General features: G+C 43.1%; 1 protein-coding gene across 2 annotated transcripts in view; it reads left to right on the top strand.

Moving 5' to 3' along the window:
• FSTL5 (follistatin like 5) overlaps positions 1-27,667 on the top strand; it is a 493,618-nt gene that overhangs the window by 336,756 nt on the left and 129,195 nt on the right. For both annotated transcript variants that reach the window (XM_077814497.1, XM_077814496.1), the window contains exon 6: positions 11,208-11,374. In XM_077814497.1, coding sequence (XP_077670623.1) covers positions 11,208-11,374 — 167 coding nt within the window. The remainder of the gene's footprint in view (positions 1-11,207; positions 11,375-27,667) is intronic.

Genomic DNA, 27,667 nt, shown 5'->3' with positions numbered 1-27,667 from the left:
TGCACATGGCTTATTTATATCACCTCAATCAAGTGGTAGAGCTAGTATATCTCTTTAATTGTGTATGCCATCTTGGTTAAAGTGGTAAAAGTTGTCTTTTCTGCTGGTGAAAAATTATACTTTTTCTCAAAATTTAAAAATCTGACAAACATTTCTGTTATGTGAAACATAACTCACTGTCTTTGTTTATCTGTATGTACAAGTATTTAGAGTAGTTAAGTAAAACTAATAGTCATAATATTTCTTGAAGCCTCTTTGTCAGGTGGAGAGCAATATTTGAAAATCTGTCCTCCTTCCCTTTTGGCAGTTTTAAATTTCTCTAATGTGTGCAGAAAGTGGGTTGTGCCTGGCACAGTTCAGTTCAACAAAGAGACAATAGCAAACAACTATTGTTTCAAGGATATCCGACATTAAGTAATAGTGGATCAGGCAAATCAGTACCACTTCTGTGTATATAGAGATTATTCTCCAAAGCAATCTAAACTCAGTGAAAATCAGAAACTTCCTAATATCCATTAGGCCAGAACTTTACAAGTGAAGGTAGGTTTCTGATATTCACGGAGAAACTGAAAATATGAAAGCTGTTATTTTATAGCTTTTCTCCTAATTTCTGCCTCTTGCATTATAATTTGTAAATAGACTTTTCTCACTTTGTTTGTTTTCTCATGGCCCCCTGGAGAAACACAGAACTAGAACTGTATTTTATGTGTAAGTAGTATATCAGTTATCTAAAAGCCTAATAAAAGAAGTGTATCTTCCATTAGGGGTACCTCGCTGTATTATGTAATCATTGTCCCTGCTGTCACTGACAGCCGTTAAAAATCAAGGAATCCAGACTTCCATCCTTATTCACTTTTAATAGTTCCTTGGAATCAATGAATATTCATAAGCCATAATTCAGCAGTCCACTCCAATTAAACAAAGCACTTAAGCACATGCTTAAGTCCCACACACTCTGAAAGTTACGTGTTTTGCTGAATAGATATGAATTTCAAGATGTAAAATTATTTGCTGAAATGGAGCCAGACTATAGTACTACTGAATATTAGTAAGGGTAGATGAATCAGGCCCCAACTTTGAGTGCAACTTTCAAGATTAAACTAGAATCTATATTGCATTAAAGATAAAGACATTAACAAAGTTTGTTGGAGACCGAGGGCATGAAGAAACATAACCATTCTCACTGTGAGCTAGTATGAAAGGCAAGCTTCCTGAGTAGCTAAAGAAAATAAGAAGATAAACATAAGGTTGATGTTTTCCACCGTTGGAGGCAACATGGCTCGAAAGGTTCTATGACAACATTTCCGCTCTGCTGAACATTTCCATTTGTAATATTTCTAGTTCGGCAAAGACATGTAAAAGATAAAAACAAAAATCTTAAAACAAGTGGGACTTTTGTATTTTATTTTATTTTATTAAAGTTGCTACTCTGCAATAACACTTGGCATTGTTGCATGGTATAGAGGTTAAGGCACAGGGGTGGGAGTCTTGAAGACTAGTCCAACTCTGGCTTCCTATGTAACCTTGGACAAGTCAATTAATCCCCCTATGCCTCTGTTTCCCCGGGTGTACATTAGGATGAATAGAGTCATGGTGTTTAAAGCTGATCATCTAGTCTGACCTCCAGCATACCACAGGCCACTACCACCACCAATAACAGTTTGTGAAACATCTTGAGATCGTTGGATGAAAAAATAACTGCTACACTACTATAAATGAGCAAAGTATGTGTTTGTCTCCAAGAAGTAATTATCTGTTTTGAATCTGCCAGTGGCTAAACAGATAGTTTCAGGAAGTCCACCCCATATATATCTCTAATAATGTGGAGGGAACAGGGGATTGAAATATTCCAAGTGGATATGTTTGACCTTAGAAACTGTAATACATGACCACAGATCTTCTACTTGATTCACTTCTTTCTTTTCTTTTTTAAAAAGATATTCTAGCTGATGACATTCATAACTGTATGTCACATGATGAGTCCAGTAAAACAATGTGTAAATCACATTTACATGTCTCTTCTGGGCAATATATTAAGCTCTGACTTATGGAGCATGCCTTTTGGAAAAGAACAAATTGATGTAATTTTTCTTCTTGTCTAAATAGAAGATTAATATTTATACTCCAAAGAAAACTGAAATACTGAGTTTTATGATTTAATGATGAAATAACAAAACTTAGCTTCCTAAAGCAATTGAAATACTTGTTTGATGCCTACTATTTGAAACACATTAGACAAAATTTACTATCTTTTTAATTGTGCTAATGCTAATCACTAAATGTTGCCTTGGTGGGTAAAAAAGAGCTAGTTAAGGATCTCAGCATGTTCATAGGTTGCTGTTTTGTCATAATCTAAAGATGAATGCCTGTTTTATATGAACCTAAAGTAAAAAGAATGGAGAAAAGTGAAGCCTTTGGGGGTCACTCCAGTGATTTAAAGACTGATAGATAAAATAACTGAAGGTCTTTCACTTGGCAGTGAAATGGTTAGCCTGGGATGAGCCCTGAAAGGTTCTCAAGATTCAGTAAAGCCCTCCAGTGTGTGGAAGGTAATATACTAAACTTCTTCAAATTATCCAAACTTTTCTCCCCTTAATTGCATTAGAGGATGAAAGCCCTATAACGTTAAGATTTTCACATTTCAGCAGTTGTATGCTTGAGATGTGAAAGGGAGGTTAAGAATTTGTTGTAAACTGAGTGTTTCTTTGACTCCATGGAAATTTCTGAATGACTGAAGTAATTGTACAGAAGATGGAAAAGCGAGAATGACATTGTTATATGATTTCTGCAGAAGGAAACCAGGAAGTTGTCCTGTGGGGAAAATGATGTGCATTTCAGAAGAAAGCATAATGTGGCAGGAAAGCCTTCAAATAATGATCAGGAACAGAGCAGCCCGTTCAGTGTTTGCTCCACCCTAAATCCTGTGTATTCACTTCTGTTGCTTCTAGCTAAATACTCTTTAGGCTTTTTGACTTGTTTGAGTGAGTCAGCCTGGCTGGGGGTAGGAGAGAACAGATTAAGAGAGAAGCCATGATGTCCTTGTTCCCATGAACATCTCTCCAAGGATTCCTGCTGGTGGAAACAGCATGAACTTCTCCTCAACACCTTTTTCCTGACCTCTTTAAATTCCACACATGTTCCTAACTATGCTGTTTCTTTTAAGTATGCCACTTTTAGATTATTTTGGATTAGATTAATCCAGCAGCCAAAAATACAAACTTTCAGTGTTCCAACTCTCAGAACCCCCAACTCCCTTCTCCAAAATGAGAAACTGTAGACAACACTCAAGTGAAAATCAGGCTCAGTATCTGACCAAAACAACCTTTCTTATAATAGGTCAAAAGCTTTTGGTTTTGGCTGGATTGGAATAGGTTCAAAGCAGGACCTGCAGAAGTGTATCTTGGGTTTGTTTGTTTGTTTTTAAATGAACAATGGCTAAGATAATTTGTTATAGGATAAACAAATTTTCATTTCTAGGACACTGGTTCTAATTGAGTCCAGGTTAGTAGTTGCTTTAAGTCATTATGAGCTGATGGCTCTTCAGTAATCTAGGTGAAATGAGTTGCTGTTCTCAGTCCAAATTTGTAGGGCCCAGGTGACCACAGAAGAACACTCTTAATTATCTATTACTTGCATCTTTGTTGGCCTCAGCATGAGGCCATGGATTTTGAAAGGACATAAACTCTGCTTTCACCTGGAGTCGTGGTCCCTCCAGCTCAGGGCTGAGACACAGAGTTGGACAGTGTATGGAAAGTTACTCTGAGCTTGATATTCCATTGCTCTGCTCCTTGTGACACTAGTGCAAAGTGGGTGTAAAATGCTACCAAGTCAGAATGGTAGCATTTTATATGCACTCATATTGCATTTTTGTAAATGACTACACCAGGAGCAGAACAAAAGAGTAAGCTTCTGCTACTTCCTGTTCAGTACTGCTTGCCTTATGCACTAGATCAAATGGACGGATGAATATGGATGTGGATAAAAAAGATGCAGTATATTTGGGAAACAAATGTTTTAAAATGTCAGACAATGCATCATAAACAATTGTCTCTCCCACTAAGTATGGATGCAGTCAACTGATCTTCATTTCAGAAATACTGTCTTCTAGCAGAAGCACCATTGCAGCACTTTGGGGATTCAGATTCTCTAGTTCAAAAGGTCCCTGCTTTGGCTGCTGTGCGCCTACTTGTTGGAATCTCTGGCTGGCTTCTCTCTGCAGCCCACATGGCAGGAGGAGGGCAGGGGAAGTAAAGGAGGGATCGCCTGCGTCCTCACATCCCCAGAATGTTGTCCTAGGCCTTCAGAGTATCTTGTGATTAGGGCCCTACCAAATTCACAGGCGTGAAAAATGTTTCACGGATGGTGAAATAAGCCCTTCTCCATGAAATCTGATCTCCCCCATGCTGCTGGGAGTGCCCCAGCTGGGGACTCCTAGCTGTAAATCCTAGCTGGGCTGGGGAGGGAATCAGATGCACCTCCAGGTACTTTTTGGGTTGGGACCCCCACAGTTACAACACCATGAAATTTCAGATGTAAACATCTGTAAACATGAAATTGGCCAATTTTAAAACCCATGAAAATGACCAAAATGGACTGTGAATTTTGTAGGACCCTACCAGAGGTGAAAGTAAGCCGACGCCTGGTACAGTGTACCAGCAAGAGCCCGTGCGCCGTACTGGCGTGGATCGGCTTTCCCAGGTGGCAATGTAAAGGGCCTGGGGCTCCCAGCAGCAGCTGGAGCCCCGGGCCCTTTAAATTGCCTCCAGAGCCCTGCTGCTGGAGCCCTGGAGAAGTGGCAGCGGGGCTCAGGCAGCAATTTAAAGGGCCCGGGGCTGCTGCCACAGCTACCAACCCGGACCCTTTAAATACCCCTCTGGGGACGATTTAAAGAGTCCGGAGCTCCGGTTGCCACTGCCTCCCTGTGTCCTTTAAATGGTCCCCAGAGCCTGCTGGAGCCCTGGGGTAGTGGCGGTAGGGCTCTGGGGATGATTTAAAGGGCCTGGGGTTCCGACCGCCGTTACCGCCCTGGACCCTTGAAATAGCCACCAGAGCCCCGCCGCCGCTACCCCAGGGCTCCGGCAGGCTCCGGGGACAATTTAAAGGACCCAGGCAGGTAGCAGCAACCGGAGCCCTGGGCCCTTTAAATCGCAGTCCAAGCCCTGCTGCTGGAGCCCCGGGGGTCGCGGCAGCAATTTAAAGGGCCTGGGGCTCCGCTGCGGTAGTGGTGGCTGGGAGCCCCTGGCCCTTTAAATCACTGCCGGAGCCCCTGGCTGCCACTGCTCCCCAGGGCTCCAGCAGTGGGGCTTGGATGGCGATTTAAAGGGCCAAGGGCTCCTACTGCTGTTACCCTCTGGAGCCCTTTAAATCGCCACCCGAGCCCTGCTGTTGGTAGTGGCAGCGGGGGTAGCGGCACCGGAGCCCCTGGCCCTTTAAAGCTCCACCAGAGCCCGGGGCCCCGGGGTAGCAGTGGCAGTCGGGAGCCCCTGGGGCTCCGATGGTGATTTAAACGGCCCGGAGCTCCCAGCTGCTGCTACCACAGTCCCAGCCCTGGGCCCTTTAAATCTTGATCTTGATTTAAAGAGCCCGGGGATGTAAAGGCACAGCATCTTCCAGAAGAGGCCACACCTCTTCCGGTAGAGGCCCTGCCCCCTCCTAAGGACTCCAGAGTACCCGTAAATCCTTTAAGTTACTTTCACCCCTGGACCCTACCTACGATATACCAATTCCCTGATATTTTATAGTTTGGATGATGGGACTCAGTGTTCTTCCCCTTTTGTTTGGAAGTGAAAGCCCACTGAGATTTTAATTAAATAAATAAACACTTGACCGAAGGTAGAAACCCATTCTAAGTGGGCTGTGTTTGTGTGTCTAAAATTCAGTCTGGAGAAAGATAGGACTGTTGCTGTCCTTTTTTTATTTTTAACTTCTGTGAGTGAGTGTAACAGGAGCTCTTCCTTTCTTCCTCCAATTATGTATGTGCACAGGGTAGGCTAGTGGATTTATAAACACACTACTAAGAAGGAAATAGATTGAAAAACAGCATAGTTTTGTGTCAGTCCTCACTACATTATACAGATTTAGGTCTATTGGCTCTGGAGTTGGCAGAGAAAATCCTCCTGGCTGTATGTGATGTGATGCAGTTATTAAAAAACATGCTTTTCTAACATAAGAAGCATTTAGTGGGTCACGCATTAACTGTGTTGTTTACAGCAGGCTGGCCTGTTTAAATTGCCAAGACTGCCTAGCTAGATGGCAAGCTCTAAACTATAGTACAGCAGAAATACAGCTGAATAAGTCAGTTTTATCCATGTTTGGTTCAAGTATTCTTAAGTGTTGTTGTTCTAAACTTTTATTTATTTAGAATTTTAAAAAGGGGGGGAGCATCTCAAACTTTAGGCACTTTGTGTTAAAAATGACTGAATAAAAAGATGCAGTATATAAACATTGTTAGTGGAGTACTTTGGATTTTTCATGAAATGGATAATAACCAGCTCTCTTATAATTCCCGTGGGAAAATGTTATTCTCTTCCTCGGGTACAAGTACAGTAGTCACATTTTAAAACTTAATTTTTCTTAGATTACTAAATACCACTCTCTTTGCAATATCCCCCTCGGTGTTCTCCATAGTAAGTATAAAGAGGACAATGAAAAATGCAGAGGCAGAATTAATCTATTTTAAGTGCAATGACTGTATTAAATATTTTTTATGTATGTGATTCTGTTACAGTGCAAAATTTTAGTTTTAGTAAGAAATGTTACATGTAATGTTGTTTTAGCACATACATTGTGCTTAGTTTTTCTTAGGTGTTGAATATGCTCTGCTGTCTTACATTTGAACTGGACGTCTGTATGATCAGCACTTCTGAAAACCTGACCCATCTAAAACAGAAAACACCGGAAAATCCAGAAGTAGAGACAATTTATTTGGTCATTTGCTTTTTAAATATTATATAATTGCATCTTGTAAGCATCATAAAAGAAGTGGATTTCCTGGAGGCTTGGCAAACTGAATTAGTGAGAAGAAAAGGAGTACTTGTGGCACCTTAGAGACTAACAAATTTATTGGAGCATAAGCTTTCGTGAGCTATTACCAGCAGGAGAGCGGGCCGGGGGAGGAACCTTTTGTAGTGATAATCAAGGTGGGCCATTTCCAGCAGATGACAAGAACGTGTGAGGAACAGTAGCGGGGACGGGGGGGTATAAACATGGGGGAATAGTTTCACTTTGTGTAATGACACATCCACTCCCAGTCTTTATTCAAGTCTAAATTAATTATATCCAGTTTGCAAATTAATTCCAGTTCAGCAGTCTCTCACTGGAGTCTGTTTCCCCATGTTTATCCCCCCCCCCTTCCCCACTACTGTTCTTCACACGTTCTTGTCAACTGCTGGAAATGGCCCACCTTGATTATCACTACAAAAGGTTCCCCCCCTCGGCCCGCTCTCCTGCTGGTAATAGCTCACCTTACTTGATCACTCTTGTTACAGTGTGTATGGTAACACCCATTGTTCCATATTCTCTGTGTATATAAATCTCCCCACTGTATTTTCCACTGCATGCATCCGATGAAGTGAGCTGTAGCTCACGAAAGCTTATGCTCAAATAAATTTGTTAGTCTCTAAGGTACCACAAGTACTCCTTTTCTTTTTGCGGATACAGACTAACAGGGCTGCTACTCTGAAACCTGAATTAGTGAGGACATTCCATGCATAGGGGATTGTATGTGATGAATATATGGATCTGAAATACTATAACAACTTCCCTAATTCAGAAATATGTTGCCTCTTTAATTTTTACCATAATCTAAATAGGAAGCTTGGGACAAGAGACCATGCAGCCCTTTTAATCTTCTTTGAATCAGTACCTTCACTCCACAATGTGTTTTCTACAAATGCTTAGGACTTAAATAACAACTTCCCCATAAAAGTACTTTACAAATATAAATTAATTAATCCTTGCGCCAAACTTGGGAGGTAGCTAATTAAATATTTTTTACTCCTATTTTACAGACAAACTTAGACTGAGAGTTTGATTGACATGCCAATGACCATAAAAAGAATCTTTGTCAGAGCCAGAATTAGAACTCTGATATCCTTGGTTTCAATTCCGCTGCTCAGGCCACTAAGAACACAATATTTCTAACACCGACCTCCTTAAAAATTTTTGTATGAATTATGCCAGCTTGATAATGTAGATTGTGTGACTCTAAGGGTAACCAGTTAAAGAAATACTGCCTCACTGTTCCTTAACAATATCTGTGTGCTTATTAATTTCAATATTTAAACCTTTTAATTGCCAAAATTTCAGTAATTCTGTCTTCCTTTGGGAGCTATGTATACTGTAGAGAGGCTCTTCTTCATTTTTGCAAACTTATTCAGTTTCTCTAAACTATTGTATTTGAATTGCTGAGATCCTCCAATCTTATTGGGCTCTGTTATTTTTGCTCTTTGGGTGATATACTTTTGCAAATAGGTCATCAGAACATAGCATATCATTCCTAACTAAATTCTAACCTCCTTCAATTCCCCCTACTGTTTCATTTAGAATAAACAACATGCACTTTAATTCTTGTCCTCAGCTGTTATGTAAATTTGCCATACTCTATAATAGCTGCCATGTTCCATCACAGAAGTAGGTTGCTCGGTGGATGCAGTGATTTGTGTATGTACTCTGTAAAGTGTTTTGATCTCTTTTGGATTCAAAGGAGTTCCATGCATGTAAAATGTGCTCTTTACTATTACTGTTATGAGTTTCATAAGAAGTCAAAGGAAACATTTCACTTACTGCAGTAATCCAATAGAAATTAATTTAGTTCTGTTTCTTTTTAAAGGAAATAATTTGAAATCCTATTGTGCTCAGTAGATCATGGATAATAAAGTTCTTCTGAGAGATATAAAGAGAGAACATTCCCACCTTCATTAGCAGTGCTAGCTTGATCAATAAACCATGATTTCATTGACAGAAAGAAGGAAAGCATAAGCACAATAGATTTGTCTCTTGAGGAACTGCAACAAATTCCTTCCTCTTATTTTCTGAACACAGAAACCCATCAGGTGTTCAAATAAATATTCTAATGAGGGGGTGATTGAGCCAGATTTAAGTGAGAAGTGTCATGTTTTATTAGGGCTCCTTGGTCAGGCTGGATTAATTCAAATCAAAGCAAATTAAATCAACTATTTTAATCATGATTTAAAGCAGAAAGCAGGAAACTTTGATTTAAATAAGTGATTTTAATCTTCTTTTGCATTAGTACTTTTTAATTATATTCCTAAAGAAAGTTTGATTCTCATTCATTGGTAACTATTAAAACACGTTGATTTGCAACTAAACATAGCCTTTACACTAAATGTGTCTGTCTTCTTGCAAACCAAGAGGATATGCTGTGTGTATACTCTCAATTAAGTAATTATATATCTTAGCACACTGATTCAGATTCTTAAAGTTAACATTTTATATTATGTTAAAAATGGTAAATAATGCATTTCTTATTTACTAGGTGATTTATTTATTTTTATTCATACTTTGTGTCAAATTCTATTTGGATGGGAATTGGAATTCAATTAAAAATGTACAAAACAGGTTTATATGTTGTTTATTTATAGTGGTTGTATTTTTTTGTAAATTTAATTGATTATTTTTTTCTGTTCACCATGTCCTTCAAGGTAATAGAACTTGTAAATTTAGACATTTCTAAGTTTTTATTCTTGGATTAATAGAAGAGAACAAGTTTTCCTGCCTTTTTCAACACCCAATCAGTTTCTTAACTTTAAATGAACTAGTCAGTGAACTGAACTAGTTGAGTAAACTGAAATGAAGAAAATATTCTCTATACCTGCAGAAGAGGCTATTGTCCAAAGCTGGTTTAGCATGTCAACACACTGTAGTTTCAGGTGCTTAGCCATTGGGTCAGTGCTTGACTTTCTTTACAACTTCAGCAGCAAACATGCATTGCCTAATCTTATTTTCCTTTTATTTAATTTACATGATATTAATATATAGTAAGTTTAAGCCTTAATACAGGTTGTCATAATTTCAAATTTAATTTTGAATAGGTTTATTTTTAAAACAAAAATATATGTAATTTAAATTAAAAATCCAATTTAAATAAAAAAATCTGGTTATTTTTATTTATTTCTTTTAAAAAAACAAGTGATTTTGATCAACCCTGTATTTGGTCAATGCAACATTAACACCTTATTATACTGTGGGACATTATTTGTAGGTTTTTATTAGTACTAAAATGTACACTTTTTCTCAGCTTTTTGGAAACTTTCCTTTCTTTTTTTAGATTATAATGTTCATTTTCAGCTCTTCCCTGGAGACTTTTAGATTAGATAGGAAAAGTCTTCTTTGGGATGTTTGTATTTCTGGGACACATTTTCTGTCACAGTTCTGAGTTCTTTCAGTATTCTTTAAATTGGTTTAAATTAGGATTTTGTCCATATTGCCTGCAACGTGTCCCATTAGAGCAGATGTTTGCAAATAGCATCAAAGCAGGGGGTTTTTTTGGAATAGTCTAATCAAAATACTATGTTGTGTTTTTTCTTTAATATGTATAAAAATATTTGTACAATTGCTTCTCAACAATAAATCAGTTTAAATCAGCTTCATCACTTGCCTGCCAGAACCTTATATTCTTGAGTTAAACTGGTTCTAAATAAAGGAAGACTAGATATAAAGAAACAAACCTACATTTTACAAATCTCCTGTTTCAGAGCCTTATCTTAAACACATTTTATTTTCCCTCTCATGTGTTTCCAAATACATGAGCATATTTTATTCATTCAGCTGCATTTATGTTCTGACTTAGCAGGAAATGAACATGTCTCAATGGCTATTGTAATGATATATTGGTGAATAAACTGATCTGTTTTGGTTCAATTGCAGATGCTGGCTTGGTAGTTAAATAACTTTGTGTGTGTCTACCTTTGGATCTAGTCTGCCATATTTATTATAACTGTATCTCTGAAATTTATTTCATGTTAAATGCTTATTTTCTGACTAGGCGATACTTGTCAGTCAATTTAATTGAAATGTCATGCTGACCTTTTATTTGGAACAGTTTAAACTTCCAACAGTCCTTTGAAAGTTCTTTTTCCTTTGATTCAAATTAGAATCCTTAAATTACAAAGGTGCGGAAACTGCATGCCAATTAACCTTATGAAACTGCATGCTAATTAACCTTACAAACAATATATCTTTTACAGAGATTGTTCAGCTGAGTCTGCCAGATGATCAGAAAATAAGTGTCACTACAGCAACAGTAGGACAAAGTGCTGTCCTAAGTTGTGCCATTCAGGGAGCCCTGAGACCTCCTATCATCTGGAAAAGGAACAATGTCATTCTAAATAACTTAGATTTGGAAGACATCAATGTAAGTAATGAAACACTCTAAAATGATTTAATGTGCTCATTATAAAATGTTAGCCATAAAAATTAGCAGTGTTATTTGAGCAGGTGATAATTGCCTCTGATGGGATATTGCTCACAAATGTTGTAACCAGATGTTTGTGAGTAATATAGAAAAAAGAGGAAGTGAAAGAGTTAATATGCTTGTTTTTATTGATGTATCTTTGCCTTATTTTGTGTCATGCTGAGCTTGGATATATTAAATTGTGAATGTTTCTTTACAGCCTAAACCAAATGAAAATGAATTGTTTTCAGGTCTTTAAAAAAGAAAAGGAGTACTTGTGGCACCTTAGAGACTAACCAATTTATTTGAGCATAAGCTTTCGTGAGCTACAGCTCACTTCATAGGATGTACTGCTTTTCTTTTTGCAAATACAGACTAACACGGCTGTTACTCTGAAACCTTTCAGATCTTTACTTATCTATTGGTTTGTAATCATTGTTGTAGGGAGCCAGGGTGGCTCCCCTCCGAACCAGAGGGTAAAGAGCCACCCTCTCAGCCTGAGTGGGCGGGGCCAGGCCAAGCTTATGCCAATCCCCAGAAGGGGAGGGGTGGGACAGGAAGTACAAAGGGCGGGGCCCTTTGCCCAGTGAGGAGAGCACCAGGGAGGGAGGCAGACACAGGCTGCTGGCTGCTCCCTCGCGATCCTGCTGCTGACCCAGGGGAGGCCCTGGGCAAGGAGGAACCTGACCAGGAGGAAGGCCTGTGGCAACCAGGACTGCCAGCCGCTGACTTCCCGGAGGACCTGGAGGGGCCCGGCTGTAGCCCGGGCCAGTGTGAGTCCGACACAGAGGGGGAGCTGGAGCTGCCAGCAGCGGAATACCCGGACGAGCTGGAGGGACCGGAGAGACCCGCTTGAGAGATCGGGTAGGAAGTAGCCGAGGGGCAGAACTGCACCATGGGGTGGGTGTGTTTGGTCAGCGGGAGCGCATGGCCCAGCGGCGGGACCTTCGCCTCCCGCCACTGACCAGGCCCTGGGCTGGAACGCAGTGGAGTTGGGTGGGCCTGAGTTCCCCTACCCCGGCCAGCTTGCCTTGGGTAGCAGAACTGTGTGCTACAAACCCATACCGGCGCTCCCCTGCCTGAGGGGCGCGCTGCAGACTTGTGCCGGCACACCTTCCCTGCTAATTCCCCAGCGCCCGAAAGGTATGACTGAGGCCTGCGAGTGGGACCATAGCTCTCCATCGCCCCCTAGGGGCTCAGAGGACCGACTGAACCCTGTCACAAGTGGTGGAGAATGCGGGCACTCGACCCCCTATCCCTGCAGAAAGGGGTTAGTGCGAGGGGGCCTCTGAAGCTCCCCTACTGGAAAGATGGAGATGGAAAGGCTTCTTAAGTTCCTGGCTGAGAGCCAACAACAGCAGCAGCACCAACTCGTACAGAAGCTGGGCGTCCACCAGCAGCAGTTGCTTCAAACCCTGGGGGCCCAGCACCATGAACAACAAACCCAATGCTTCCAGCAGCTTGCAACCCTGTGGCCAGGCCATGGGGTACTCAACCGGAGCGGGCAGCCACCCTGACCCTGCCTGCCCCACCGATCCGTCTGGCCAAGATGGGGCCTGAGGATGACCCGGAGGCCTATCTAGTGACCTTCGAGCGGGTTGCCTCATTGGCTGGTTGGGCACCTGACCAATGGGCGACGCTCCTCGCCCCATATCTGGGGCTGTCCCAGAAGGCTTACTGTGGGCTCCCAGATGATGAGGCCCGCATTTATGCTCGAGTGAAAACAGCTATCTTGGATGCCTTCGACATTACCCTGGAGACTTTTCAGCGATGGTTTCAGGAAAAGGTCTACCCACCGGGCGCCAGACCCCGGGCCTTGGCCCAGGAACTGAAGGAAGCAGGTACCCGATGGCTCCAATCCGAGCGTTGAACCGCAGCTGAGGTGACTGAACAGTGCACATTCTCCCACCCCAGGGGAGGGGTTGGGTGTTGCGGCACCGGCCACAAAGTCTGAGCACGGCCGTCGCGCTTATGGAGGACTTTCTCGAGGCAGAGGCCCCGATAGGACCGGCCGCCCGCCCCCCAAACCCTGGACCCAATGCACAGAAACTTGAACGGAGGGGGCCCACCTCCCAAACCAACGCACCCCACCGTACCCGACGACCAGATGGCGGCAGGACCGAGTTTTCCCGACGCCCCAAGTCCACACCACTCTCTGGCCCTGGATACTTAACCCGACCACTGGGCCCCAGCCCACTCTGCAACCCCACTGGTGCCACCACGCAGCCAACGCACCCAGAGGTAGGACCTTGTTTCTGATGTGGCGAGTATGGTCATCTGCAACGGGGCTGTCCTGCAATGGACTGCAACTTTGGCCTTGTGTGCGCAGGGGAGCGACGGGCCCGTCTGCCCTCTGTGGTCAAACTGACAGCTCCCATGGAGGTCGCCGGGGTCCCCGTGGTGGGTCTAGTTGATTTGGGCTGTGGGCAGACCCTTGTCCACCAGGCGCTCTTCTCGGACACCAAGCAGACCATTGGGGAAGTACGGATTCAGTGCATCCACGGAGACGTAAAATTGTACCCCAGGCTTTGGGTCCCCATCATGAACGGAGCAACTCAGTTAATGAATGTGGTGGTGGCGTCATCCCTCGCCTATCCAGTGATCCTGGGCCGTGACTGGCCAGACTTCATTGAGGTGCTCCAATCCCTACCCACCAAAGAGGCGTTCGAGGGAGCCCCGCCTGAGAAGAAGACAGGACCTGACTTGAGCTCCGACCCTGGTGCTGACCCAGGTCCCACCCCCAGGCAGGATGGCCTGGAAATGGCTGGTCCCCCTCCTGACCTGGTGGACTTTAGCCGGGATCAAAGGGAGGACCCTACGCTCCGGTTTGCCTATGAGCAGCTGGCCCGGGTGGATGGTGAGGTCGTGGAGGCACGGCGCACCACCCAATGGCCCAGGTTTGAACTCAACCACGAGCGGCTCTACCACCTTGACCGAGACCCCCAGACCCAAGAGGTCCGGACCCAACTCGTGGTCCCCCGCATTCATCGTCGGGCTGTCCTGAAGCTTGCACATGACATCCCGGCTGCCGGTCATTAAGGGCAGGAATAAACTGTGGCCAGGCTCCTGGCCAGGTTTTTCTGGCCCAGCGGCCACTGTGAGGTGAAGGATTACTGTGCGTCATGCCCGGACTGCCAACATGCAGCCCCGGCAGGGGTACGGAAGGCCTCCCTGGTCCCGTTACCAGTCATAGGTGTACCATTTGAGCGGGTAGCAAAGGACCTGGTCGGGCCTTTTCCAAAAAGTAAGGCGGGCCATCAATACATCCTTGTCCTGATGGACTACGCCACCCGCTTCCCCGAGGCCGTCCTCTTAAGAAGTATCACCACCCGCACTATCACTGCGGAGCTCGTGAAAATCTTCGCAAGGGTGGACCTCTTGAGGGAGACTTGGGAACACAACCCGTCCGCAACACGTCCGCAAGGGGAACACAACACTTGGGAACACAACCCGTCCGCAAGGGTCTCTTGCAATACGTCTTACAACTGCAGGGGCGGCTGGTGTAGGCGGGCGAGCTCGCGAGGGAGAACTTAAACACAGCCCAAAGAGCCCAGGAGCAGCACTACAATCGGGGCGCCCAGGCTCGATCATTTGGGCCAGGGGACCGAGTACTCCTCCTGCTCCCCTTGGAGGAATCAAAGCTTTTTGCCCGCTGGCAGGGTCTGTATGAGGTCCTCCACCAGGTAGGACCGGTCACCTATGAGATTCGGCAACCTGGTCGCTGTAAGGAAAAACAGATTTATCATGTAAACCTCTTAAAACCCTGGCAGGACCGGGAAGGGCTCCTAGTTGCCCCATATCCCCCTGAACCGGAACTGGGGCCCCAACCACCCAAGGAATCGGATAATGGTGAGCCCCAGCTAGCAGAGACACCCACAGTCGAGCAGCAAGAACAGGCACTCTGCTTAGTGAGGGCATTCCCCAAGACGTTCACCACGAAACCTGGGCGGACTACGCTAACCTACCATGTGATCCAGATGGAACCCGGGGTGGTGGTCCGAGAGACAACCCGGCCATTGTCTAGGCGAATGCGGGAGACAGTAGAGGAGGAAGTCCAGGCGATGTTGGATCTGGGTGTTATTGAGCGCTCCCAGAGCAAGTGGCGGAGCCCCGTCATCCTCGTACCAAAAGCCAGATGGGAGCCGGCGGTTTTGCATTGACTTCCGGAGGGTAAACGCCATCTCAAAATTTGACGCCTATCTGATGCCCCACGTCGATGAGCTCCTCGACCGGCTCAGGGAGGCCTGTTATATCACCACTTCAGATCTCACCAAAGGGTACTGGCAGATCCTCTTGGATCCCAGGTCCAAGGAGAAGACCGCGTTTGCCACCCCTACAGGGATATACCATTTCACCCAGATGCCTTTCGGCCTACATGGGGCCCTGGCAACCTTCCAGTGTTTGGTGGACTAGGTGTTCAACCACACACAAAGTACGCTGCGGCCTGCCTGGACGATGTGGTCATCTACGGCAATAACTGGGAGGAACATCTTAACTAAGTAGCGGCAGTCCTCCGGGACCTCCGGGCAGCTGGGCTTACGGCCAGTCCAAAAAAATGCCAAATCGGGCGGGAGGAAACCACTTACCTGGGGTACACCTTGGGCCAGGGACAGGTCCGCCCCCTCATCGGGAAAGTCCAAGCACTGCAGGAATGTCCGGTGCCGACCACGAAGAGGCAGGTGCGTCAATTCTTGGGCTTAGCTGGTTATTACCGGCAGTTTGTACTCTACTTCGCAAGCATTACGGCCCCGCTAACGGAGCTCTTGACCAAGGACAGTCCCCGCTGGGTGCATTGGTTCAACGAGTGCGAGACGGCCTTTCGAACTATCAAAGAACGGCTGTGTAGCGATCCAATACTCTTCAGCCCTGACTTTCATCGTGACTTTATTGTTCAGACTGATGCCTCAGGTGTAGGGCTTGGGGCGGTCCTCTCACAGGAGGTGGACGGGGAGGAACACCCGATTGTTTACCTCAGTCGGAAGCTGTTCCCCAGAGAACGGAACTACTCCGTCGTAGAGAAAGAGGCCCTAGCAGTTAAGTGGGCAGTCGATGCTCTCCGCTACTACATCCTCGGAGCCCTCTTTATACTGGTTATGGACCACGCACCCCTGAAGTGGCTTAATAACATGAAGGACAACTATGCCAGGCTGATGCGGTGGTATCTCGCTCTGCAGCCCTATGCCTTCACGATCCACCATCGTGTGGGATGAGACAACGCCAATGCGGATTTCCTATCCCGCCTCAGAGAGGGGGAGGATGCCAGCTTTGAAGATCAGGAGCTGGATTTGAGGGGTGGGTATGTAGGGAGCCAGGGTGGCTCCCCTCCAAACCAGAGGGTAAAGAGCCACCCTCTCAGCCTGAGCAGGCGGGGCCAGGCCAAGCTTACGCCAATCCCCGGAAGGGGAAGGGTGGGGCAGGAAGTACAAAGGGCGGGGCCCTTTGCCCAGTGAGGAGAGCACCAGGGAGGGAGGCAGACACAGGCTGCTGGCTGCTCCCTCGTGATCCTGCTGCTGACCCAGGGGAGGCCCTGGGCAAGGAGGAACCTGACCAGGAGGAAGGCCTGTGGCGACCAGGAGGAAGGCCTGTGGCAACCAGGACTGCCAGCCGCTGACTACCCGGAGGACCTTGAGGGGCCCGGCTGTAGCCCGGGCCAGCGTGAGTCCGACACAGAGGGGGAGCTGGAGCTGCCAGCAGCGGAATACCCGGACGAGCTGGAGGGACCGGAGAGACCCGCTTGAGAGATCGGGTAGGAAGTAGCCCAGGGGCAGAACTGCACCATGGGGTGGGTGTGTTTGGTCAGCGGGAGCGCATGGCCCAGCGGCGGGACCTTCGCCTCCCGCCACTGACCAGGCCCTGGGCTGGAACGCAGTGGAGTTGGGTGGGCCTGAGTTCCCCTACCCCGGCCAGCTTGCCTTGGGTAGCAGAACTGTGCGCTACAAACCCATACCGGCACTCCCCTGCCTGAGGGGCGCGCTGCAGACTCGTGCCGGCGCTCCCCTGCCTGAGGGGCGCGCTGCAGACTCCGGCTGGCACACCTTCCCCGCTAATTCCCCAGCGCCCGAAAGGTGTGACTGAGGCCTGCGAGTGGAACCATAGGTCTCCATCGCCCCCTATGGGCTCGGAGGACCGACTGAAACCTGTCACATTGTGCATTGTTATAATATGACCCCAGCAACATTTGGATAATCAAGTTTGTAAAGAATATTCAATTTGAGACGGAGTATCTGTCTACTTACCTTGGTGAACTATGGGTTTAGCACATCTCTGTTGACAAATGTAGAGCTATACAAGATTTAGGTTTTTATACAATACTTGTCCATAAAATGAAGCAACCAAAAATATCTTTTAAGTGAAGTACTTTAATATCTGGCACATATTATAGTTTTACTTTAATTATTGGTCTTTTAGTGCCAGTGTTCACCAGTTTATCCGCAGTCACTTGTTCACCAGTAACTGAATTTGTTATACCTTTTATGATGATCAATAGTGACTGTAATGTCTACTTGTCCTCCCATTTAAGTCAATGATAAAACTCCTACTGTAATGTAGGATTCAATAGTAAAAGTCACACACAGAGAAACCAAGATGTATCCGATGACCATTTCAGAGAATGAATATAGCAATATAAGAATATTGAGACAAGATCACATATTAAAATATAGTTAGTATCATACTGCATATAATAACATCAAGATCTTGTCCATGAAAACGAATCATGGTACAAACAGATCATAATAAGAAGAGTAACTGCTGACTTTTTTCTTTAAAAAGGGAAACTGTTTTTCAAAATAAGGGACTTACTGTGAATAGGAGGCTTTATTAAGAATCTGATAGTGTATATTGTATATCTTAATGTGATCATGAATATCACAAAATTTTTGGTAGCATTTTAATTATAAATAACTTTCTTTAGAATTGCAATTTTGCTACATACAAAAACAAACACCTCCAGATGAAACTTGACATACAAACTTTCAGCTAAAGTAATAGTGTTGGTCTGGCCATTTTAAGTTACCAAATATAAAAACTTAGAACTGTGAGGTTTTACATCTTTTGTTTCAAGAAAATTTCCATATTAATGTTATTCTTAGATGGGTTTGGAAGGATTTCATTTTTATCAGTAAATGTCAATACATTTTGATATCAGTGTACAAACACAAACCAAAAAATAATATTTACCTCGATAATAATTAGAATTTACAGATAGGCAAAGTAAGAAAAATCCTGCTTGAGAACCTATTGGACTTTGATTTAAGGGTATTTTCTTTTTGACAATGATGTTGATCATTTGTGTTAACAGTTATAAGGCTTTAACTTTTGAATCTCAACATCTACTGTCATTAAATAATTATTCTCTTGCCCTATTCTCTGCCCCCCCATAATTTCCCACAAGTGTGAAAACTTAAATCAGTAGAAACTGGAGGGGGGGGAAGCTTAACACCGATAATTTTGAACAACTGTAAAAATGTATATAGATAAAAATTGAATAAATGATTAAAAATAAGCATTGATGCTATCCCTCAAAATTATATTAAAATAATCAAACTCTGCCAAGCCTATTCATAGAGCACTATGAGTGTACATAGCACTTTATAGGCAAATAGGAAAATTCCTGTCCCATAAAGCTTGCAGTATGATTTAGCCATGGCACAGAATTACATTACAAACACAGGTAGATCACTGTTGTTGGAATAATAAACTACCAACGATACAATTTGTACTGATTGAAAAATACGTGCTACCACTTAGAGAGAGTTAAATGAGTCTGTTCTACAGCCTTAGTTAAGAGCCAGTTGTTTTTTAGCTCATTCGGTAGAGGCTCATGCACTAAGCTCCAGGTTAGATCCCACCTGCCGACAACCAGGTTCCGTCAACGTTACACCATTACATGTGTGAGAGATTGGTCCTGCATCGGCCTAAGCAGTACAGCTGCAAGCATGAAGAGAATTTGTACATCATGGCAAACATACATGAAAACACTCCAGATGTAGAAATGACAGCCTTCCCCTACATACAGCTTTTCACACAGCATTCTGGGAGTTTTGCCATTGACTTCAATGGGGTCAGGATTTCAGTCCATATTCCTAAATCACCCACTATAAACTCCACTTTTGTGTCATAATACATAAATGGAAAAGTGGAGTCAGAAATAGGTCAGGACCTCTTTACACCCAATTCTGAAGATTTAATCTGGGTATTGAATAACTACTTTGATCAGGTATCCATTGGTGTTTTGTTTAAACTCTGAGGACATAAAATATAGAAAACATACTGTTTCCTTCTACTGCTCTCCACCCCTCTCATCTCTTTACCCACTCTCTACTAGCAATAGCACTTTTCTTTCATTACAGCACGTCTGGCCACTCTTTAAATAGTATTATATTTATACTACAACTAGTCAGATAACTAGTCCACTACAAAAGTTTGTTTTGCTGACATAACGAAATTGGTTGTTCTTTAAATGTTCTTAGTTTAGCATCTAGGTTTTAAGTAAACTAAAGGCATCCCAGCTATTTCTGAAGTACCTGGATGGGAGGAGGAATGTGGTGTTCCTTTTAGGAAATGTGAATTTGGTGGTCTAATTTGGAAGGAAAAAACAATTTCTCTTTTCTCAACAACTTTATAGATGTTCTGCGATTTAGCTTTCACTAGTAAAGACAGCAGCATATCAAATACACATCTGAGGTGTAATCATCCTGCTGTGTCCTGTACTGCGAGGGAAAGAACTGTGTATGGGTTCCAACATTTTCTTACACAGGGAAGTATCAGCTGCTTGAGAGATACACTTACACTTACTCTACCTGCATTTGCAAAGGCATGTTCCTTCTTGCCCTCTCCCCATTTTCTTTCCCCAAGGTCCATCAGTGAATCCACGAGAAGTTAATATCCCAGAGATAATGCTCCTTTCCACAATGTAGAATTCTGTTTCACTAAAGGTTCCAAGCACATCCTCTGTGAAGGAAGCCTAAAGGGGGAAGCAGGTGAGATAACCACCACTGAAGAAGTACAGGGCTTCCACAGAGATGGCCTTCTTTAGATATCTTACGATACATGGATTGTGGGAGTAGAGCCCCCCTGTTAGAACTGCAAGGGAGAAACCTGCCCTTACTCCTCTGCATGGCTTGGAAAAAGCTCTTAGGAGGACCTTATGGAGTACTCCTTGTCCGTGGACCTCTCCCGCAGGATGAAGTGATCAGGCTCTTGTTTTATCGTATTGTATGTATTATAAGAGGAGGCTGTTTAAGATATTTGTAGCTGACGACAATATTCTTAGATATGGTTATCCTTTGTTCCCAACAGAATTTTGTATTCTGTGTTTGTTCTGTATTCAGATTAGAATTTCAGTCTAACTAGATAAAAATACAGTATTGTTAGGTAAATTGGCTTCTGACTAGCTAGTTTTAAAATAAATTCTTTAAAATTTCACTGGGTAAATAACGGTCAGTCAACCAGCAATGAAATTAGTTGCCAAAATTCCACTTGGTGCACGCTCTTTAGTATAAGTTCCCAACAGACCATGTGAAGGTCATTTTAACAAACTAGTTGTCACTTTTCCTCATATGTTATTTTTATTGAGACACTCAAACTTATCTCTTACCTAGCTCCTATACTTTTTATTGTTTATATTTTCTGAGGTAGTCGCATTTGACTAATACTAATTCATCAAAGTTGGCACATTTTTATTTTTATCACATGTTATCTCTTAAGTATTAAGAGATAATGTTTTCCAAGTCTTGAGTATTATTATTTACTTTTTTCTCTTTCCTTATTGGATCAAATACCAATACTGCTGGCTCTGTTAAATCTTTAGAATTAAACATCAAAACAATTACATTTGTTTTAAATTCTCACTGATACAACTGCCTATTATTTAATAATACAAACACCTTTCAGTTTTTTACTATCTTACTACTCATAAAAGATAGTTTGTATTTTTTATTTATTTATGGAAAAAGTATTTTGTTTTGACCAATGTTATCCCTATATTTACTAGCCCTTTTCCACAGTCACTTTTTCCATCTCTTTTTTGGACCCTTATTCACAATGAGCTGTATTTAAAGAAATAGTGACATTATTCACATGATCCACTGGCATTCAAGGAGTAAGACTTGTAGGATCATGCTCTTTCTATATGCACCATCTCATTTGCTTTCATCTGTTTGAACATTAAGAGGACTTTGTACATTTATATTTTTATTGTTTTTTAATATTTTTCATTATGTTGTTCAGTACTATAGAGTAGGCGCTATGGGTCTAGGTACTCTCCTGCTCAGAGATCTGCTCAGCACAGGAGAGAAAGGGTAAGGAGATGCCTTGGGGTGCCAGTTACAGTTCACCAATTATTTGGGTTGTTTGGACCTGGCATATGTCAGAGCTCTAGGTGCTCTGACTTAAGCTAAGAAGGAACAGTCTCCCGGAATCTTATGCTAACTATAATCTGAGCTCTGGCCACATTCAATATGCTGGTGGCCAGCTAGTTATGTCAGCTATATATCATCTGGGAATTCTGCCCTGCTGGAAGAATTCCCTGCTGGGGAATGAGCTTTCCACTTTCTTTGTGCCACAGGATTGTTGCAGAAGCAGCATGTGCCTGAACCTGTGCTTGTTGATATCAATGGGAATTATACTATTCATTTCAATGGGAACAAAATCAAGCTCAAAGGGCCAAACTGATCAAGACACACAGAAGTATGAAGACAAACAGGGATCGATTTAAGTGGCAAGCCTCAACTTCATTAATTTAACACCTCAGAAAGGTGCTTTCTAACTCATCTCTCCCAACTCTCCGGTACCAGACATTTAAGTGGGCTAAGAGACCAGAAGAGATAAGGAAAATACGGAGGTTTTTTTCAAAATATATTAGGAGCAAAATGAATCCTGACAATGATATTGACTCATCACCAGATGGAAATGGTAAAAGTATCAATAACAATGCAGAAGAGGCAAAGGTGTACAGTAATATTTCTGTTCTGTATTTGGGGTTAAAAATAGATGATATAGTCTCATCATATGGTGATGGTAACTCTTTTCATTGCACTAGTCTGTCTGGAGGATGTTAAACAGAAGCTACTAAAGGCAGACATTTGTTAATCAGCAGGTTCAGATAAGTTACAGCCAAGAGTTTTTAAAGAGTGGTCTGAAGAGCTCACTGGACTGTTAATGTTGACTTTCAGGGGAAGTTCCAGAAGACTGGAAGAAAGATAATGCTGTGCCAATTTTTAAAAAGGGTAAACGGGATGACCTGCATAATTATTAAAGATAATGGAATGGCTTGATTAATAAAGAATTAAAAGAGGGTTATGTATTTACTGCAAATCAACAGGAGTTGATGGAAATTGTCAAAGTAAACTGATATCTTTGTTGAGTTTACAAGTTTGGTAGCTAAAGGTAATAATGTTGATGTAATAATACTTAGACTTCTCTAAGGCATTTGACTTACCACATGGCGTTTTGATTAAAAAATGAGAAGAATATAAAATTAACATGGCACACATTAAATGGATTAAAAACTGGCTAACTAATAGGTCTCAAAATGTGATTGTAAATGGGGAATCATCAGCAAGCAGGGATCGGTTCTTGGCCCTATGCTATTTAATGTTCTTATTAATGAAGAAAGCATAAAATGATCACTGATAAAGTTTGCAGATGATCCAAAAATTGGGGTAGTGGTCAATAAAGAAGAGGACAGGTCACTAATTCAGAGCAATCTAGACTGCTTGGTAAACTGGGCAAAAGCAAACACTGTGTTTTAATATGCTAAATGTAAATACATAGATCTTGGAACAAATAATGTAGGCCATACTTAAAAGATTGAGGACTCCATCCTGAGAATCAGTGACTCTGAAAAAGATTCAGGGGTCATGGTGGATAATCAGCTGAACATGAACTCCCAGTGTGAAGCTGTGGCCAAAAGGACTAATGCAATCCTTGGATGCATAAACAGGAATTTCGAGTGGGAATAGAGAGGTTATTTTACTCAATATTTGGCACTGATGCAGCTGCTGTTGGAATAATGTGCCATTTCTGGTATTCACAATTCAAGAGTGTATACAGTTTGGAGAGGGTTCAGAAAAGAGCTACGAGAAAGAATAAAGGATTAGAAAACCTGCCTTACTATGATAGACTCAAAGAGCTATCTATCTAAATTCTATTTAGTTTAACAAAGAGAACGTTAAGGGGTCACTCAATTACAGCCCCTCAGTACCTACATGGGGAAGAAATATTTGGTGATAGTCTTTTCTAGCAAAGAAAGGTATAACAGAATCCAAGTACCTGGAAGTTGAAGCCAGACAAATTCAGACTGGAAATATAAGACATAAATTTTTAATGGTGAGAACAATTAACCATTGGGACAATTTTCTAAGGATGGTGGTGGAGTCTCCATCACTGGATATTTTTAAATGAAGATTGGATGTTTTTTTCCTAACAGTTCTGCTCTAGGAGTTATTTTGGGGAAGCTCTATGACCTGTGTATACTGGAGTCCAGACCAGATGATCAAAATATTCTCTTCTGGCCTTGGAATCTATGAATCTTTGAAAGTGTGAGGGTGACAGGGCTCCCACCATATAACATATAACTCAGGATAGACACCCCCTCAGCCTACCCAAAGGATTCTGCTCATGCTTATGAATCCTCTTAATCTTCCTACCCTAAGGGGGACCTCCGTCAGAGAAGTCTTCAGGTCCTCCCTTCTCCGATAGATGTAAGGACCATCTATGAAATATGAGGTGTCCATTACTTCTGGAAGCTGTCCTTTTTGCCTTTTATCTGTGCTGAACTCCAACCATGATGAATTAAACAGCTGTACAAATTCCTAATATTAATTTCTAGGTCCTCCTCTTTGATCTAACTGTGTCTCCATGATGCTGTGAGTAAGGTGAAAAATCCCATCAGGCTTCTGTCAATTTGTCCCCAATGAAAACAATTCCTTTCTGATCCCAAAACAGGCAATCATGCTAAAAAAACACAGCCCCTATACTACAATTAAAAGGAGGGAGGGTGGGACAGCTAAAGAGAGCGAGAGACTCCAAAAGACCCAGTCAATGGTTTAAATTAATGGCGGGCAGAGGAGGGGAAGAAACAGGAGTTGGGGACCAGTCAGATACCATCTCCCTCTGGCTGGTCAGTGAGAGGTGGAGAGCTTTGGAAGCGGAGGGTCCCACCTCTGCATTCTCCAGCATCCACCTCTCCGCAGGACTGTTCACCACGCTGTATGTCCAGTCAAATCTCTGACCTGTTGAGCTGCATGCTGTGGCATTCTGCTCTCAGGTTTCCATCAGAGTAACTGAGGGCAGAATCTGGTCCATGGTCTTCCAATGGCTGACAGGAGGAGTGCAGCTCTACATGGTCCCCTATGGTGAGATGGGTGACAACTTCTGTTACATGTATTTGTGTTCTATTTTTTTGTTTTGTTTTCCATTAATTCTCATTTTACACCCAAATGTCTTTTCTTTTAAACATATCTAAATAAGCTGGGTCTGTTAATAATTGATTTTGTCTTTTATAACTTCAAATTGAAAGGCCTTATGTCCCTGAAAGGCTGTAATATAAGATGTATATCCATTCCTAACTGCCCTGATGAGAATAACCTGAAACAACCCATATGAAACTAGCTAGAAGGAGATACGCACTAAATGTTTTATATGAATTGCTAACAAAATGAAAAATTATCTTGCACATCACTCTGAGAATTTTAAACATTTTCTTACCCTTACATATATGTTTTGTTAGCAGTTATAATCACAAAATTAAAGGGATATTGCCAAATTGACATTTTTTAAACTAATTTTAAATCAGTTTGCTGTCGTGACACTCCTGAGCATGCTTTATCTAAAACACCCTTTTAAAAACAGTTAAAGGGGATTTTCTGATCCCTGCTTGTTTAGAATGGTCTTTTGAGTAGGCTGAAGTACACCCTCCAGTTTTTCTCTTCTGCTGCTTTTAATTGGAAAATGTTCTTTTCAGCACTGAGAGAAGCGCGTGCCATCAATAAACAGTGAAATTAACCCTACACAAAGTCATATGCTGTGTCCACAACTTATCCCACTTATACTTCTCCCTGTTGTTGTCTCAGTTTCCACTTCTTTCTCATGTAAGGAAATTTCACTCTGTGGGAGTTTTCTCAGTAACTCTCTTCTTTTGGGAGTCTTGTTTATTAACGTAAATTTCAGAGCAACACAAAAATTTCCACCCAGATGTCTCACAAGCTCTGGAACAGGGTTCTGTGGAGGCTTTCTTCCAGCGTGTTTCCTCCCCACACTCGACCCTTCCTAGCTGGCTCCTGCTCCCTAAAGGCTTGACTTTCCAGATCTCTGCTTTAGGACTAAGAGAGTCTCTCTCTTATTGTTATAAATACAGAGTAGTGCTTAGGAGCTCCAGGAGTAGAACCCAGTTGTACTAGGCACTGTAAAAAACACAGAACATTAAGATGACTCCTGTCCCCCACCAAAAGTTTACAATCTGAGTACATCTTTCTGTGTAGAGCAGCTCACTCAACCCTCCTGTTTCTTTAAGTCCCTCACTGATCTCATACTGATATATCAGCAGGCGTGGTTGTGAGTCACAAACACTTATCATGTAACTCCTGAACTTATTCCCTTCACCAAGGGAGGCACCTCCCAGCCCCCTTAAAGGGCCAGCTCACCCTGTGACAGTCTCATTGCCACGTTGGTATGGATCCACAACGGGGCTTAGGTGTTGCATTGCCTAACATCTAGGTGCCTCGAAAATCACTGGAAATAACTTCTATCCACAAAGCCTAAGTTAGCCTAAGCCTAGACTCCCTATATATAATGCATGGAGAGAGAGAGAGTTGCCTAAGAACACAGTCCACAAAAGCCACCCCTGCTAGGTGGAGAGACACCCAAGCTAGCCAATGGGAGATGCTGGCAAGAGGAGTGTGTCTTAAATTCCACCCCAATCACAGAGTTCAGCACCTAAATTCAGGCTGTGAGGAGGTATCTCACAAGTTGCAGTAGGGGGGAGGGATAGCTCAGTGGTTTGAGCTTTGGACTGCTAAACCCAGGGTTGTGAGTTCAATCCTTGAGGGGGCCATTTAGGGATCTGGGGCAAAAATTGGGGATTAGTCCTGCTTTGAGCAGGGGGTTGGACTAGATGACCTCCTGAGGTCCCTTCCAACCCTGATATTCTATGATTCTATACCTATCTATTGCAATCCACAGCTGGGAACCCCTCACACTTCTTACAAAAATGAGTTAGGTGCCTGCCTAACTTCACACAAAATGGCCAGGGAGGAGTCCTCCCTTGAAACCTTTAGCTCAGTGGTTTGGGTACTTACTCAAGATGTGGTAAACAAGGATTCAGTCCCCCCCCCCCCCGCCCTCTGCCTAATTAGGTGAACAGATTTGATCCGAGTTCTCTACCTCTCAGGTGAGTGCCCTAGCCACTGGACCAGGGGCTATTCTGATGTGGGTCTCCCTCAATTTCTCCTGTTGAAGCTCTTTAATTCAATAATTAAATATTAATTGGGCCAGAGAAAAAGTAACAATCACTCTATAGTTCAGTAGTTAGGCATTCACCTAAGAGGTGGGAAATACTTGTTCAAATCCTTTCTCCTCATTAGGGGAGGGGAAAATTGAAGTGAGATGTCTCTCATCCCAGATGGGTACCCTAACCACTGGGCTAAAGGTTATAAGGGTGGAATCCTCCTCCTTCCCCCCATCTCCTGCTTTCTGTGGACTTCGGTGTCCTCTGAGCAATTCTGCTACAATGGGCCCTGCAGGCAAGATAGGTGCTCCTTCACTTCATAGAATCATAGAATATCAGGGCTGGAATGGACCTCAGGAGGTCATCTAGTCCAACCCCCTGCTCAAAGCAGGACCAATCCCCAACTAAATCATCCCAGCCAGGGCTTTGTCAAGTCTGACCTTGAAAACCTCTAAGGAAGGAGATTCCACCACCTCCCTAGGTAACCCATTCCAGTGCTTCACCACCATCCTAGTGAAAAAGTTTTTTCCTAACATCCAAACTAAACCTCCCCGCGCCCCCCACTGCAACTTGAGAGGGGGAAAAAAGCATTGAGTACATTAACTTTTTCCACATCCTCTGTCACTAGGTTGCCTCCCTCATTCAGTAAGGGGCCCACACTTTCCTTGGCTTTCTTCTTGTTGATAACATTCTTTGTTACTCTTAACATCTCTTGCTAGCTGCAACTCCAGGTGTGATTTCACTCCTGCATGCCTGAGCAATATTTTTATACTCCTCCCTGGTCATTTGTCCAAACTTCCACTTCT

The sequence above is a fragment of the Eretmochelys imbricata genome, chromosome 4 (assembly GCF_965152235.1).
Source record: "Eretmochelys imbricata isolate rEreImb1 chromosome 4, rEreImb1.hap1, whole genome shotgun sequence".
In the NCBI taxonomy this organism is placed as follows: domain Eukaryota; kingdom Metazoa; phylum Chordata; order Testudines; family Cheloniidae; genus Eretmochelys; species Eretmochelys imbricata.
This window is presented reverse-complemented; position numbering and strand designations above follow the sequence as displayed.